Consider the following 15,745-nt stretch of genomic DNA (forward strand, 5'->3'; position numbering starts at 1 on the left):
TGGCAACAGTAAAAGGTTATGTATGCTTATTTTATATACCTATATACCTTGGTAGTATAAAAAATTCTTGGACAAAAAGGGGTTGCAAGTGGAAAAAGTTTAAGAGTCGCATTCTAGGGGAAGGATGCATCTCTTCTCTATTCCTATGCCTTAATGGGAAGATTGTCAGCAGAATGTCTGGGATCATCTGTGATGGCAGCATGTCCTAACCTTGGGCTACATTGGATTTATGTATGACTTGCTCTCTCTTTACTTCAACTTAAATGAGTTTTCCTCAGATGAAAGAATTTGCAATTAACATTCTGATGTCCAGAATATATCACAATGAATGTTACTTGTTCTGGACAACAATCATCATAATGTAGCCTAATGATGAATTAGCTCTTTTTTTAAATTGCCATATTGCATAGTTGACTTATATTTAGATTTCAATTTGCTAGAATCCTAAGATTTTCATGATCAGCTGCTAATTGACCATGGTCTTCTCAACATTTGCTTTTTGAACTCCAGTGAAAATTTTTATATTTAGGCTTAATCAATTAAATTGCATTAGATTTGACTCAATGTTTCAGCCTATTAAGATATTTTTGAATACGGATTCATCAGCCAATGTATTGTATAACACTTCCTGCTTTGTAACATCGGCAGATTTGTAAAACATGCCATCTACACTTTTATATCATTGATTGATTAAAATTAAACAGTATAGGACTAGAATTAGATCCCTTGAGTGCTTTACAAGAGACCTTGTTTCAAGTCAGATGTTACTGATTAATGACTATTTAACTTAGGTAATTCAGTCATTAGTGAATCCATTTAAATATTCTTCCCCCTCCCCAGAATATTTTCATCTTTTCTACATTGATAGAATGAAAGATATTGCTGAACATTTTGCTGATACTTAAGTAAAATATATCTCCAGTATTACTCTTATTTACCGGTGTAGTAATTGTTCAAAAAGAAAACGACATTAATTTAGCATGTTTTTAAGCTTTTTCTCTGTTTTCATAAAGAGGAATTCTTTTAATTCTTTCAGTTTATCATTTGGGAAAGGAAATTAATACAAGGATTTGAATAGGAATTTTATGGTGTCAACCTGAACTTATCATATAACATATATACTAAATGCTTGGTCTTTACTATAGCAAAATAGTTTAGCTCACTATTATTCAAGCAACTCATCCAGCATCATTGAATTCACATTTATGGCATTTTCATGGGATCATGCCATTAAAAGTTGGGAGAGATTCTAGAGACCATCTGGTACAAATTCTCCACTAGATATAATTACACTGACACCTAGAAAGAGAAAGTGATCTGTCCAAGGTTGATCAGGTAATGAGTAATAACAGGTCTGAAGCTTAGTACTTTCCAAAAATCTGTATCACCTCATATTTCTGGGACAGTGCACAGGTAGGGTGTCTTCAAAATGTTTTCTGAGGGACCCTCTTAAATAAAATTCTTTGTTTTATTGTTGTCCTTACTCTAGAAGGCTATAGTTATCTTCAGTCAATATTCTCAGTCAATAGCAATGAAACAGACTTCATTTTCTCACAGTCTTCTAAACCAAACAGTATGGTGCTCTCTACATGTATCCCAGTCATCTCTCTCATACAATGATTAAGAACTTCTCAGTAAAATTGCTCTAGAAGGTACAGAAGCCCCAGCTGATTCCAAGGCTACCCTGTGACCTCTTTTAGAACCCCTTTTTTCCACTATATCTTTTATTCCACCCTTTTTGAATAACTCCACTGCTTTGTTCTCTTCAATGGCTTTCCTTTGGTTTTCATTTCAATTGTCATCTAACTTTTGGTTGGAAACCCAGCTATTTTTTCATGGGGAAGAGGGATTGAGAGACACTATGAAAAGGAAATAATTTTAATCTCATCCAAGAAACTCTTGATTCTATGAAAAATAGCAACTGTGGTCCTGGCTAAAGAAATCTGAGAAACACTTTTATCTTTGTCCTACTTGTTTATAGCTCTCTCTCTCTCTCTCTCTCTCTCTCTCAATAATAACAAGAATAGACTGTTTTTGGATTGGACTGTGAAATCTTTAGAAATGAGTATATAAAGATCTGTTTAAGACTTTGGTAGTGAGCTTTGAGACTCTAGGACACTCCTTGATGGATACTTTTATCTGTTTGACAGCAGCTTTTATCTGTTTTTACCTTACTGTAGATTACTTTTGTATAGGATTTATTGAAATTTGCTTTTAATTAAGGAAATGGCTTATCTGAACCCTCCGGCTCTGAGTGATCCATTATATCAGATATAGAACTAGTAGGCATCATTTCTCTAACTTTTTTACTTCCCCATGCATGGATTGTTTGATTACTTAAAGACTATATTGGTCATTGTTTTAAATATCAGAAAATTAAGTGTTAATAAATCTACATAGTGACTGTGTATTTCATGAAACATACCTTGATAAAACACAAACTCAAAGATATCTTATTGAAAAGTGGAAGTATCTGTTTATTTATTGAACATACATAGAGCTAAAATACACATTTAATACTTTGGGAAAACTGTAGTTGGAAACAAATATGTTGATTCACTGAGGTAACATCAACTGGGAATGAGATTCTAACAAATATTCCCAATATTCCATTCTTACCAAGAAGATGGAAATGAGATACACACATATTAGTATTAATATTAAGCCAGATTAGTTATATATGTATGTATATACATAGACATCATATAAATACATACACACACATGTGTGTATATATATATATATATATATATGAAAGAAGTAGGTCCTCAAATCAGATATGAAATAAATTATATGTTTATTTCATACTTGCTTAAATTGGGATTAGGTGAATATTTAAGTCTTTTTCACATTTCTGCTTTTCCCTTTAAGTCAGGAACATGCTTCATTTTGTTTTCTTTGGAAACTGGACAGTCCTCTCCATCTGGAATCAGAGAGATACTTTTCTTTTACTGATAGTTAAGTTGTACAGTGGATAGAGTGCCAGACCTGGAGTCAGGAAGACCTGAGTTTAAATATGGCCTCATAAATTTACTAGTTCTATTACCCTGGGCAAGTCACTTTACTCCTGTTTACCTAAGTTTCTTCAATTGTAAAATGGGGATAATAGCAACAGCTACTTTGTAGGATTGATATGAGGATCAAATGAGATATTTATGAAAAGTGCTTTACACAGTTCTTGACCTACACACACATACAAACACACTCACACACACATATGTATATGTCTCCATGTGTGTATGTGTATATCTATATCTATATATATATATGCTTATTCCCTTATCTAAACAGCTCTATGTTTTCAATTCAGCTACGTTGCTTTTAACCCACTATCCTGAGATCATTATTTTGTTCAGTCTGTTTCTCTGAATAGCACAACAAAGAAGCAATAAGAAAAATAAATTTCATTAGTTCAGTCATAATTCTACCATATTTCAGATGCAATACCAACATTGCTATTAGTAGACTTTTACTCTTAAAATTTCTCTAGCTCTTCTCTGTAAAAATGCATAGGAAGGGGGCAGCTAGGTGGCGCAGTGGATAAAGCACTGGCCCTGGCATCAGGAGGACCTGAGTTCAAATCCAGCCTCAGACACTTGACACTTACTAGCTGTGTGACCCTGGGCAAGTCATTTAACCCCAATTGCCTCACGAAAAAAAAGTGCATAGGAAGGGAAGCAAGCTTAGAGAGAGATTGTGGAGAAAATAGAATTAATAGAGGAATCCCATTAATGATGAGGGGAAGATAATAGATTCTTCCTACTCCCTCCAAAAAAAAAAGCATGTGAAAACAAATACAGTTATTTGTGGCCCATTATTTCATGGAACAAATATTGACATTGATTATATGAGCTTTCTTCTCTCCAGAATTTTCCTCATAGCAACTTTTACATCCTTGTTCCTCAGGCTATAGATTAAGGGGTTCAGCATAGGCACAAAGATAGTATAAAAAACAGAAGATACTTTGTCCTGATCCATGGAGTTTCCTGCTGAAGGCTGCAGGTATATGAAAGCAGCAGAGCCATAGAAGAAGGCAACAGCTGCTATGTGGGAACTGCAGGTGCTGAAAGCCTTGGACCTGCCTTCAGGGGAGCGGATGCGGAGGATGCTGGTGATGATGCAGATGTAGGAGCTTAAGATGGTGATGCTGGGGATGAGGATATTAAATGCACTAAAGCACAAAATCACCACTTCGTTGACATAAGTGCTAGAACAAGAGAGTTTCAAGAGGGAAAGGAGTTCACAGAAGTAATGGTGGATGAGGTTGTTCTTGCAGAAGATCACTCTATATATGCACCCAGTGTGAGCTGTGGCACCAACCAAACCCAGCATATACACCCCACCCACCAGCCAGAAGCAGGCCTGATGGGACATGGTGATGTTGTAAAGCAAGGGGCTGCAGATGGCTACATAGCGATCATATGCCATGACTGCCAACATGTGGCACTCAGCTATAGCAAAAATAAGGAAGAAGTAGAGCTGTGCTATACACTCAGAGTAGGAGATGAGATTATTCTCTGACACAAATTTCACCAGCATTTTGGGTGTGATTATAGTGGCATGACAGAGATCAATGAACGACAAACTGCTGAGTAAATAGTACATGGGTGTGTGAAGATGGGAACTGAGGCCAATCAGTATGATCATGCCCAGGTTGCCCACCACAGTGACCACGTAAATTCCAAGGAAGAGGAAGAAGAGGGGCAGTTGCAGTTCTGGCCGGTCCGTTAGCCCTGTGAGGAGAAATTCAGTCACTTGGGAGTTATTTCTCATGGCTATCCTTGGTGGGGGGTGGGAGGTAGGAGGAGGATCTGTAGAGATAGAAAAGAAGTCCTATTTTAGAGAAATTGCTGATCATTAATTACCCTTACCCATCAGAAGCTCATACAGAATGGTAGATGTCTTTGTTCTCTCTTAGTCCCTTGGCATCTACCTCTCATGGCCATAGACATCAAGTAATTCTTCTAAACTCACAATTATATTTGGCATGCAAACTGAATAACTTTGTGCCAAAATAGCAAAGATATAGCTGTTGGGAAATGGAATGCAGCTTCATTGAGAGGTAATATGGTACAGTGGATGGAGTGATTTGACTGCAATTCCACCTTAGGTTCAAATCCCACCTTAGCCACTTACTAGCTGTGTTATCCTGGATAAGTCACTTAACTGCTGTGGACCTTATTTCCTCATCTATAAAATGCATACATCAGAATAGATGGCTTTGGTAGTTCTTCCACGCTCACCCCAGCTCTAAACAGGGAAGGGCTTGACTCTTAGCTGTTCCTTTTAGATAATCATATTCATCCTTCTGCCTCCAGTTTCTGCATCATGTTTGTGAATTCTCCTAGGGAAGCCACAAATAGGAAATGGACTTTTCTAGGGTGGAATAATGTCTCCATATCAGAAATAAGAAAAAGATTATATATAATCTCAATGAACTAATGATGAAGCATACTATCCACTTTCAAAGAAAGAACTGATATTGATTGAATACAGATTGAAGCATGCTATTTTTCACTTTCATTTTTTCTTTTATTCAAGTTTTCTTATACAAAATGACTAATGTGGCACTGTTTTACATGATTGTACATATATAACCTGTTTCTAGTTGCTTAAGGAGGGGGGGGAATGATGGGAGGGAAAGAGGAATAAAATTTGGAACTCAAAACTTTAAATAAAAATGTTTATTAAAAAAGAAAAAAGAAAAAGGTCATATAGAGACAGTGACTAATCTTATTCATTAAGTAAAAAGAAAATCAGTTGGATTAAGGATTCTATCAGTACAGATTAGGTTCTGGGGAACTGAAGGAGCCATTATATTTTTTATCCTCACTGTACATGCTTCCATTCAACCATATTTGGGTTTGTGACACTGCTTTCTCTTGATTCTCCCTGTCTGATCCTTCTCAAATCTTCTTTGCTGTATTATCATCCACATCACACCCACTAAGTGCTCTCTCCTTGGTTCCATGCTGAATTCTCTTCTCGTCTCCCTCTATACTTTCCTTCTTGGGTGACTTCATCAACTTACAGACATTTAATTATTATCTTTATGTTAATGACTTCCAGATCCACATATGAAGCCATAGTTTCAATCCTGGACTGTCATCCCACATCATCAATTGTTTCCTAGACTTTGCAAAGAAAATATCACTTAGGCATCTCAAACTCAAGATGTCCATAACAACTCATTATCTTCTCCTACCATCCGTCCATTTTCTGAACTTTCCCATTTTTGCTAAAAGTATCTCTATCTCTCAGATACTGAGATTTGTATTCATGGCCATTCTTAAGTCTTCACTCTCACATGGCAAAACAATTACCAATTCTTGTCATTTTTACCTATATAAGAACTTTCCCATATGTCCATTTATATACACACTACTCTAGTTCTTACCCTTCTGTCTCAACTACTGCAACAGTCCCCCTATTTCATGTCTCCAATCTAGCCACCACACAGCTGCCCACGTGATTTTCCTAAAGCTCAGGTGTGACCTGATCCAATTTCAGCCAATCTCTTTTTTTTAATAAACCCCATTACATCTTGATTATATTGTGTTTGTGTTTGTGTATAAAAGATAAAAGAATTGTGCTCTCTTTCTCTGTCACTGTCTCTCCATCTCTCTCAAATACTAAAAATAATGGAATATAGAGAGAGATGTATATATTTATATATGCATATATATGTGTATGTACACAATATATTATGCACATACATATAAATATAGTTTCCATTTGTTTTTTAAAGCCCTTTACCACTTGGCACCAACCTACCTTTCCAGCCTTAATACACATTGCTTTCTTCATGCACACTATGGTTTAGCAAGACTTTGCACCAGTTGTCTCCCATACCAGAAATATACTCACTTCATCCCTCTGCCTTTTAGAATCCCTAAATTTCTGCATTGTTCAGATCAGGCACCACTTTCTACATAAAACCTTTTTTCTCCTACCCCCACCCCATCATCATTTCTTAATGCCTTCTCTCCAAAATTATCTTCTGTATATTTTATGTAAGTACATGTCTCTAACTAGATTGCAAGTTACTTGAGGGTAAGAAATTTTTAATTTTTGTCTTCATCTTAGCACCTATAACAGAATCTGGCACATAGTAAGTATTTAATGAATGCTTGTTCTTTGTGTGATTCACTTGGTTATCTCACTAGTCATGGTTAGTGAGGGGCTAAGGAGACTGAGCAAGTGTTTTGCAAAGAACTCTGAGCTCCCATAGCTTTGGCTTCAGTTAGGTGAACCATGAAAGTTAGATACTCACCTGCCAATACTGAGCCTTCTACCCTCTTCAACAACAGTGTAAAAATTGCAAATACTCTTAATAGGGTAATTGGTGACAATCCTTGGCACTGATCCTTCAGCTTCTTTTGTGGGAAGATAGACCCCAGTTTTTTATCTGTGCTGTTAATCTTCATCTTGAGGAAAGAATTCCTGGGATCATAATCTCAGGTCATCCTCTAATAGTGTAGGAAAGAAAGTAGAACTTCTTAGTTTTCTTAGAACAGTTGATGTGACCACTTTTTAAAATTTATAAAATTATAAATAAAGTAACTTTTATTAATATTATTGATTATAGCTTGACCAGCAGCATATAAGTGTGCTGATATTTCAAAAAATCACTCCAATATTAACTCTTCAATATGAGAGTTTGAACCTTCATATGCAAATTCCTTGGACTTTATTGGAGATGCAGAGACAACAAATCCCCCAGGTCTTACTTCACCAGGGATCCAGGTGTGCTGGGAAGAAACCAAGTGTGTTTGTCTCTTCTCTTTTCACCTGCCATGCCCCTTGGATTCCCTATTGTTTAATTTTTTCCTCTGGGGGGAAGAATTTCTTGCTGTAATGTGGTTTGTGGACTGGGGGCAGTGGGAGTAGTAAGATTGAAAGCTTCAGGATAAGTCCCTAATGCCTTCATAGAGATGAAATAATTTTATAAAATTTAAAGTTGGGGGCAGCTAGGTTGCACAGTGGATAAAGCACCAGCCCTAGATTCAAGAGGACCTGAGTTCAAATTCGGCCTCAGTCACTTGACACTTACTAGCTGTGTGACCATGGGCAAGTCACTTAACCCTCATTGCCCTGCAAAAAAAAAAAGTTACGGTAAGAAAAAGACCCTAAAATGTATTTCTTTCCCTCCCTTCTTCCTTCTCTACTTCCCTCTCTTCCTTCCTTCCTTATTTTTTTGGCCTTTAGTCTGATGTCCCAAGAAGATATGTTAGACCAAATATTTTCTTCTTTCAACATATAATAGTTTCTGACTTGATTTTAGGAAGGGCATCAAAGGGAAGAAAATTTGAGTCTTCCTTAGAATTATTGCATAAAATTGTGGAAACAGAAACTTTTGATTGTGTGGAACTTTCAAGATAAAATAAAGTGATTCCTCCATCATCTTGAACCTGATTAACTATTCAACAGAGGAGTATCATAAGTTAATAAATCAATATATTTATTAAGAATATATTACAAGTGTGGCCCTGATCTGAGGGTACAGTATGGTTGTTTCCTCCTCTTAAAGAGTAAAATTTAGTTAATATAGACAACACTGACACCCATAGAATAATTTGAATATTGTTCAATATTATAAAAATTAAGTTCTACTTCAGGAGTTAAATCATGTAAGCACCTTTGATACAGGCTAAAATAGTTAGGAAGGCCTCATATGGAAGGTGAAAATGGACCTGGCCCTAGAAGAAGAGGTAGTTTAAATATGCAATATGAAGAAAGGATCTTCTGGTTGAGTGGAACTCCATGAGCAAAGCTAGGGAACAAAATGAGTGTGTAATGCATATGAAATTGGAGGGGATAAGCCTGACTAGAATGAAATATTGGCTTTAAGTAGTGTTATATGACATGAGTAAATAATTGGAGTTAGGTGAGAGTAGGCAAAATATCAAAACATCAAAAGTTAGACTTGGTAAACTAAGAAATTACCATTTATTTTTCATTTGCTTTATTTTATAATCATCCTGTCTTTGAACTACAATTAACATTTGGGAATAATTAATAATAATAACAACAACAACAACTAACATTGATAAAGTGCTTACAATTATTATCTCATTTGATCTTCCCAACAACCTTGGGAGATAGTGTTATTGTTATCATCATTCTTTAGATGAAGAAACTGAGGCAAACAGATGTTAAGTGACTTGCCCAGGGCCACATTGGGAAACCAGATAAGTGCTTTATTTCCAGTTCTTTAGATACTTTCCTCTCTACATCAGTTTCTCTTTCCTTGCATACGTTGAGTTAATTGCTCTGTGTAAATTGCTTTTGATAAATGAGGCAAGTTAAATAATTATGAACAGAAATTAGAATATGCCACCTGAGGATCTTTTTTGAGTTCAACTTAACATGTACAATTCTTAGTATTGGGAAGGTATCAAATGATCAGATAAGTCTCTCTGTGTCTTGGCATCTGAATGTGAAGATTTGAGTTCAGAGGTATAAGCATATATGTATATCTTTATGTATTTTTTGGCATCAATGTGAATATACACAAACATGTAACATGCCAAGAGTTCTCAGTGCAAGTAGAAATGGGCACACTAGTTTCCATTCTTCCCCAATATACATTTTTACTCATTTTTAAGAAGCCAAAAATGGGTTTTAGCATAACATGAAGGATAATATATTGTAGTATCATAGATTTGAGCTGGAAGGGACCTGTGAAGTCATGCCATCTGCACCCCCCCCCATTTTATAGATAAGAAAAACTGATACTAAGCTGGGCAGTGAATGAGTCTTACACTCATCAGAATTGGCTCAAAGACCTTAATCTCATCAGAGTTGGCTCAAGGAGGGAATAACATACACACTCAATTTTTAAAAAGAAAAAAAAAAGAAAAACTGATACCAGAGAGATTAAGTGACTTGACTGGCTTCAGGTAGTAAGTGTCTGAGGCAAGAGCTAAACCGAGGTCTTCCTGACTGCACTCATTGCCAGTGTTCTTTCCACTATACTCCATCACATATATGAAAATGATTAGGGAGGTATGGCATATCTTGTCTAGAGTTTTTGAAAAGATTAACTTGAATTGTGGCTAGAGGCAGAGGGCTGAACTAAATAACTTTTTTCTGGGCAATGAGGGTTAAGTGACTTGCCCAGGGTCACACAGATAGTGTCAAGTGTCTGAGGCTGGATTTGCACTCAGGTCCTCCTGAATGCAGAACTGTTGCTTTATCCACTGTGCCACCTAGCTGCCCCTTGAACTAAATAACTTTTTAGGATTCTTTAGCTGTTTCCTGCATTTCCACATACCCTAATTTGAATATACTACTTGTGAGGGGCACCTAGGTGGCACAGTGAATAGACTACTGGCCCTGAAGTTGGGAGGACCTGACTTTAATCTCACCTCTGACACTTACTAACTGTGTGACCCTGGACAAATCACTTAACCCCAATTGCTTTAAACATCCAGGGCTATCAAAGATGATGGAGGAAAGGCAGTAACTTCTCAGAACGCCTCACATGATCAGGCCAAAAACCTCCAAAAATTGCCATAAGACAATTTCTGGAGGAGCAGAATCTACAAAAGGATGGTGAGAGATCATTTTCTAGCCAAAAATGCCTTAGAAGGTTGGCAAGAGAGATCTGTTGTACCTGGGTGAGAGTGAAGCACAGTCCCATTGGTGCATGTGTAGATTAAGCTCCAGGCTAGCCATGCCAGAAAAAAAATGCCCCTGGAGCCTCTAAATAAGCTATAGTGGTGGCTTCTTCTGCAACTAAGTTTATGGTCTGGTGAGAGGGCTGAGTGGCTGGCCGGGGGTAGATTACATGGGGCTCTGTTGGTGCTGAGGTAGAACTTGGTTGTTTTGCCCATGCTGGGAATCAGGAAGCAATCTTGAGTGGCAGTCCAAGATGGATGAGTGGCACAGGCTCCTCTGAAGCAACCACAGCAAAACAGATTTTTGTTTCTGGGTCAAAGAACAAGTAGGCCTAGAGTTATTTATAGACAAAAACACAAGTCAGGTGAGTACGGAACATGCCTCTCCTTAAATCGTACCATGTGGGACCCCCTGAAGCTTGGGTCAGTGCATGCTGGAAGCACTGCTCCACTTTAAGAAGGACTTAAAAGTCAAGAAATAGGGTTCTAATATGAACAAACAGAAAAAGATGCAGACCATAGAAAGTTTCTTTGGTGACAAGGAAGATCAAAATACATCCTGAGGAATAGATAACAAAGTCAAATCTCCTATATCCAAAGGTTCCAAGAAAAATATGAATTGGTCTCAGGCCACAGAAGTGCTGAAAGAGAACTTTGAAGATAAAGTAAGAGAGGTAGAGGGAAAAGTAAGAGAGGTAGAGGACAAATGGAAAGAGAAATGAGAGTAATTCAGGAAAGTCATGAAAAAAGTCAACAGCTTGAAAAGCAGAAAGAAAATAATTGCTTAAGAATTAGGATTGAACAAATGGAAGCTAATGACTAGGAGAAATCAGGACACAATAAAGCAAATCCAAATGAATAAAAAAAATAGAGGGCAATGTGAAATATCTCCTTGGAAAAACAGCTGACATGGAAAGTAGATCCAGGAGAGATGATTTGAAAATTATTGGACTACCTGAAAATCATGATAAAAAAAGAGTTTCAACATCATCGTCCAAGAGATTGTTAAGGAAAATTGCCCTGATCTTCTAGAAGTAGAAGGTAAAATAGAAATCGAAATAATCCACCAATCATCTCCTGAATCCAGGAATATTGTAGCCAAATTCCAGAGCTCCCAGGTCAAGGACAAAATATTGTAAGCAGCCAGAAAAAAACAATTCAAGTACTCTGGAGCCACAGTCACAATAACGCAAGATCTGGCTGCTTCTACATTAAAGGATGATAGGGCATTGAATATGATATTCCAGAGGGCAAAGGAATTGAGATTACAATCAAAAATCACCTACCCAGCAAAACTGGGTAAAATCTTTTAGGGGAAAAATTGGACTTCAATGAAAAAAGAGGACTTTCAGGCATTCATGAAGAAAAGACCTGAACTGAATAGAAAATTTGACTTTCAAAGACCCTAGAAAAGCATAAAAAGGTAAACAGGAAAAAGAAATCATGAGGGAGGTTAAAAGGTTAGACTGTTTACATTCTTACATGGGAAGGTAATACTTCTAACTCATAAGAACTTTCTCAGTATTAGAGCAGCTGAAAGGAATAAATTTAGATAGAGGATACATGTGGGAACTGACTATGAAGGGATGATATCTGTAAAGCATTTATTTTTTGTTTGTTTGTTTTTGTGGGGCAGTAGGGGTGGGGTGGAGTGCCCAGGGTCGAGCAGCTGGTGAGTGTCTTGTGTCTGAGGTCAGATTTGGGTTGGGTCCTCCTGGGTCAAGGGTGTGTGCTTTGTCCATTATAACACCTAGCTGCCCCATGATGACATTTTAAAAATAAAATTAAGGGTTGAGAGGATTGCACTGGGAGAAAGGGAAAGGGAGAGGTGGAATTAAGTAAAGTTTGTCACATAAAAGAAGCAAGAAAAAGCTTATGGAGTAGAGGGGAAGATGGTGGGGGAGTGGGTGCATAAATGAGCCTTACTCTCATCAGAATTGGCTCAAAGAGGGAGTAACATACACAATCAAGTGGGTATAGTAATATATCTTGCCCTTTGGGGAAGTGAGAGGGGAAGAGAGTTGGGGGGAGGGATGAAGAAAGGAAGGGCAGTCAGAAGCAAAACACTTTTGAGGTGGGTAAGGGCAAAAGAAGATAGAAAATAGAGAAATATCATGGGGAATGAATAGGATGAAGGGAAACAGCAATAGTGACTGGGAAAAAGTTTGAAGCAGAGGCAATGTAAGTTGATGACGACAACTATGATGATGGTACTTACTTTGCTGGGCTATTGTGAAGAAAATTCTTTGTCAGGTATAAGGTACTATATAAAATTTAGCTATTATTGTTGTTGCAATAATCAACCTCATGGGTGTTCTGTAAGGAAATCTCCCTTTAAAGAATAGAACTATGTGAATGTAGTTTACTATATAAAAAAAAGATGAGCAGAATTCTATCTGAAAGACCTGGAAAGACTTACATGAGCTGATGCAAAGTGAAATGTACTGTATACAAAATAAGAGCAATATTGTAAGATGATCTTCTGTGAATGACTCAGTTATTTTCAGCAATAAAATGATCCAAGACAACTCTGAAGTATTTATGAAAAATGCAGTCCTTCTACAGAGAAAGAACTGATGGTATCTGAATACAGATGGAAGTATATTTTGTTGTTGTTGTTGTCAGTTTCTTTTTCTAAAGTTTTTTGTTTGCTATGCTTTGCATGACTGCATATGTGTCACTTATATTGAATTCCTTGAGTTCTTAAGGGGGTGGGAAGGGAGGAAGATAATTTGGGATACAAAGTTTTAAAAATTGATGTTACAATTTGTTTTTATATGTAAGGTAGGGAAAATTATAAATAAATAAACAAATAAACAAATGAATAAATAAATGAATGAATAAATGAAATAAAGTTAAAGTAAAAGAAAAAAAGTAGGAAGGTGTGTGCACCGCAAGAGGCTTCCATTCATTCCCTCTCTTGAGCCTGGGACCCAAATGAATCAGTCACACAATCTCTTCTATCTCTCTAGGTAATGTAGAATTTCTGAACTCTGCTTGAGGCCATGTGCTCTCTCTCAGAGACAATATGGTACTGGGGGGGTGGGTTTTGTTAAATGCAGTCAATGCTCTCCTAACATTTAAATATGACTTAATAAATGCTTGCTACCTAAAAACAAAACAAAACAAAAAATCATCCAGGGCCATCTCTAGTTGTTCTGATATATATCTTGCCACCAGAGCCAGAGAGAGTGAGGTTGGTGATCTTGTGCATCCTTCCTCACTTAAATCTGATTTAGTGCAAGTCATGAGATCACCCTCATGTCACGATCCTCTTCAATAATGAAGTACAAACAACAATAACAACAACTGTATCTCTGTACTGGGACTGTGATCCCTAGTCTTCACTCTGCTACCATCTCAGACTGAAAAAGGGATTAACCATTTGTTTACACTTTCCACACTGCAGTGAAACCCACATGGCAAAAATTACTTGGATCCCTAAAAAGAAAAGGACCTGGGAGATTAATTAAAAATAGAATTTAAACATAGACATCCTTAGAGAATTCTGTCTGACTCAATGTCTGGGAAATATTTCTTTGAGTTAGTGTTAGTCAGAAACACCAGATGTTCCTTTATGTCTAAGGATGTGTCCCAATGGAAGAAATAAAATATATGCATTGACTCCACACTATTGATAGAGGTTTACATTATATAGCATTACTGATCCTTGGGTTTCTTTAGCCCTCTTTTGGCAGCACATTTAGAAACCTAGGTTCATATAATCTGAGATTTACAAAGGACCTTTGACATCATCTAGATGAACCCCTTTACTGATTAATCCCCATGTCATTCTGCCCAAGGTGTAACGCCGAAAATCCTGTCTACAGTCTTCAACAAATAATCTTCTACCTTTTGTTTGAAGACCTTTAGTGAGGGAGAACCTGTTACCCCATAAGGCAGTTTATTATCCTATCAGTTAGCTTTAATTGTGAAGATTTCACAAACCTAGTCTCTGTCTATCTGCAACTTCCACACATGCTAATCTAGCCCTTCTGGGGCCAAGCTGAATGTGTCTAATTCTTATTTTACATGACAGCCCTTCAATATGAAGACACCTATCTTGTTCCCCGCTCAAATCTTCTCTGCTCCAGGACACCCTGCCCCCATTGCTATTTTAACTGATCTTTACATAGCATGGTCTTGATTCTTCTCTCACTATTTTGGTTATTTTTCTTTGAGGACATTCTGGTTTATCAGAGTCCTTCCTAAAACATGATACATAAAATTGAGACCAGTCCTCCAGATGTGATCTGATCAGGCCAGAGCACCATGGTTCTATCTCTGGTTTTGGATGCTATGTTTCTCTTAATGTGCGCTCTCTCGCTCTCTCTCTCTCTCTCTCTCTCTCTCTCTCTCTCTCTCTCTCTCTCTCTCTCTCTCCCCCCTCCTCCTCCTCCTCCACCTCCTCCTCTGCCAAGACAATGAGGTCTAGAGTTTGATTCAATTAGCATTTACTAAACACCTATTTAATATAGAAGGCATGAGAGTATAATGAGAGTTTATTATATCAATAGAAAAGAAAAAGGAATTCTCTACTTGAAAGTATATATGTGTATATATATGCATGTCTATATGTATGTATACATACATCTATATATATGCATATGCATATGTGTGTATATTTCTAAATTGGAAAGAGGCTGATGAAGTCCTTAGGGTTGCTGCCTATAATCATTCTGCTGTCTCCTTACCGTGTAATTTTTTAAAAATGTGAATGAATGAATGAAAAAGCATTTGCTAATTACTTACTATATGCAAACCATGGTGCTAAGTATTGAGGATACAAAAAAGGCCCCTAAAACCCAGACACCATCCCCACTCTCAAGGAGCTCATGTAATAATAGGGGAGAAAATATATTTGGGAACTTTCACCTGAAAGTCAGATGGGAAAGTGCCATGCTTTTTTAGAATGCAGTGGCAAAGCAGGTATTAATGTGTCTTCTTTAATGTAATTTCACTGATAAAATATATTACTGATTTTGAAATATTTGCTCAAGGAATTTGGTGTCAAGAAGCTTCTTTTGTGGGTCTTTTTAGCTGTGGTAGCTGAAGTGTTAGAGGGGAAGTATTGCAGAACATGCAGAAGCAAATGCCACTCATGTGGCTCCAGAGAATAGACT

At 37.1% G+C, this 15,745-nt stretch overlaps 1 protein-coding gene across 2 annotated transcripts; it reads right to left on the reverse strand.

Moving 5' to 3' along the window:
* Window positions 1-3,843: 3,843 nt before the first annotated feature.
* On the reverse strand, window positions 3,844-6,967 carry LOC122751966 (olfactory receptor 8G1-like). Of its 2 annotated transcripts, XM_043999217.1 has the most exons (2): window positions 6,954-6,967; window positions 3,844-4,768 (listed from the first exon to the last, which is right to left on the reverse strand). In XM_043999217.1, exons 1-2 carry the CDS (start codon window positions 6,965-6,967, stop codon window positions 3,844-3,846), a joined length of 939 nt encoding a protein of 312 aa, XP_043855152.1. The 2 variants fall into 2 exon arrangements, with proteins under 2 accessions (XP_043855152.1, XP_043855153.1); XM_043999218.1 differs by lacking the exon at window positions 6,954-6,967 and having other exon boundaries at window positions 3,844-4,776.
* Between the last annotated feature and the right edge of the window lie 8,778 nt (window positions 6,968-15,745).

Source organism: Dromiciops gliroides, chromosome 3 (genome assembly GCF_019393635.1).
Source record: "Dromiciops gliroides isolate mDroGli1 chromosome 3, mDroGli1.pri, whole genome shotgun sequence".
In the NCBI taxonomy this organism is placed as follows: Eukaryota; Metazoa; Chordata; class Mammalia; order Microbiotheria; family Microbiotheriidae; genus Dromiciops; species Dromiciops gliroides.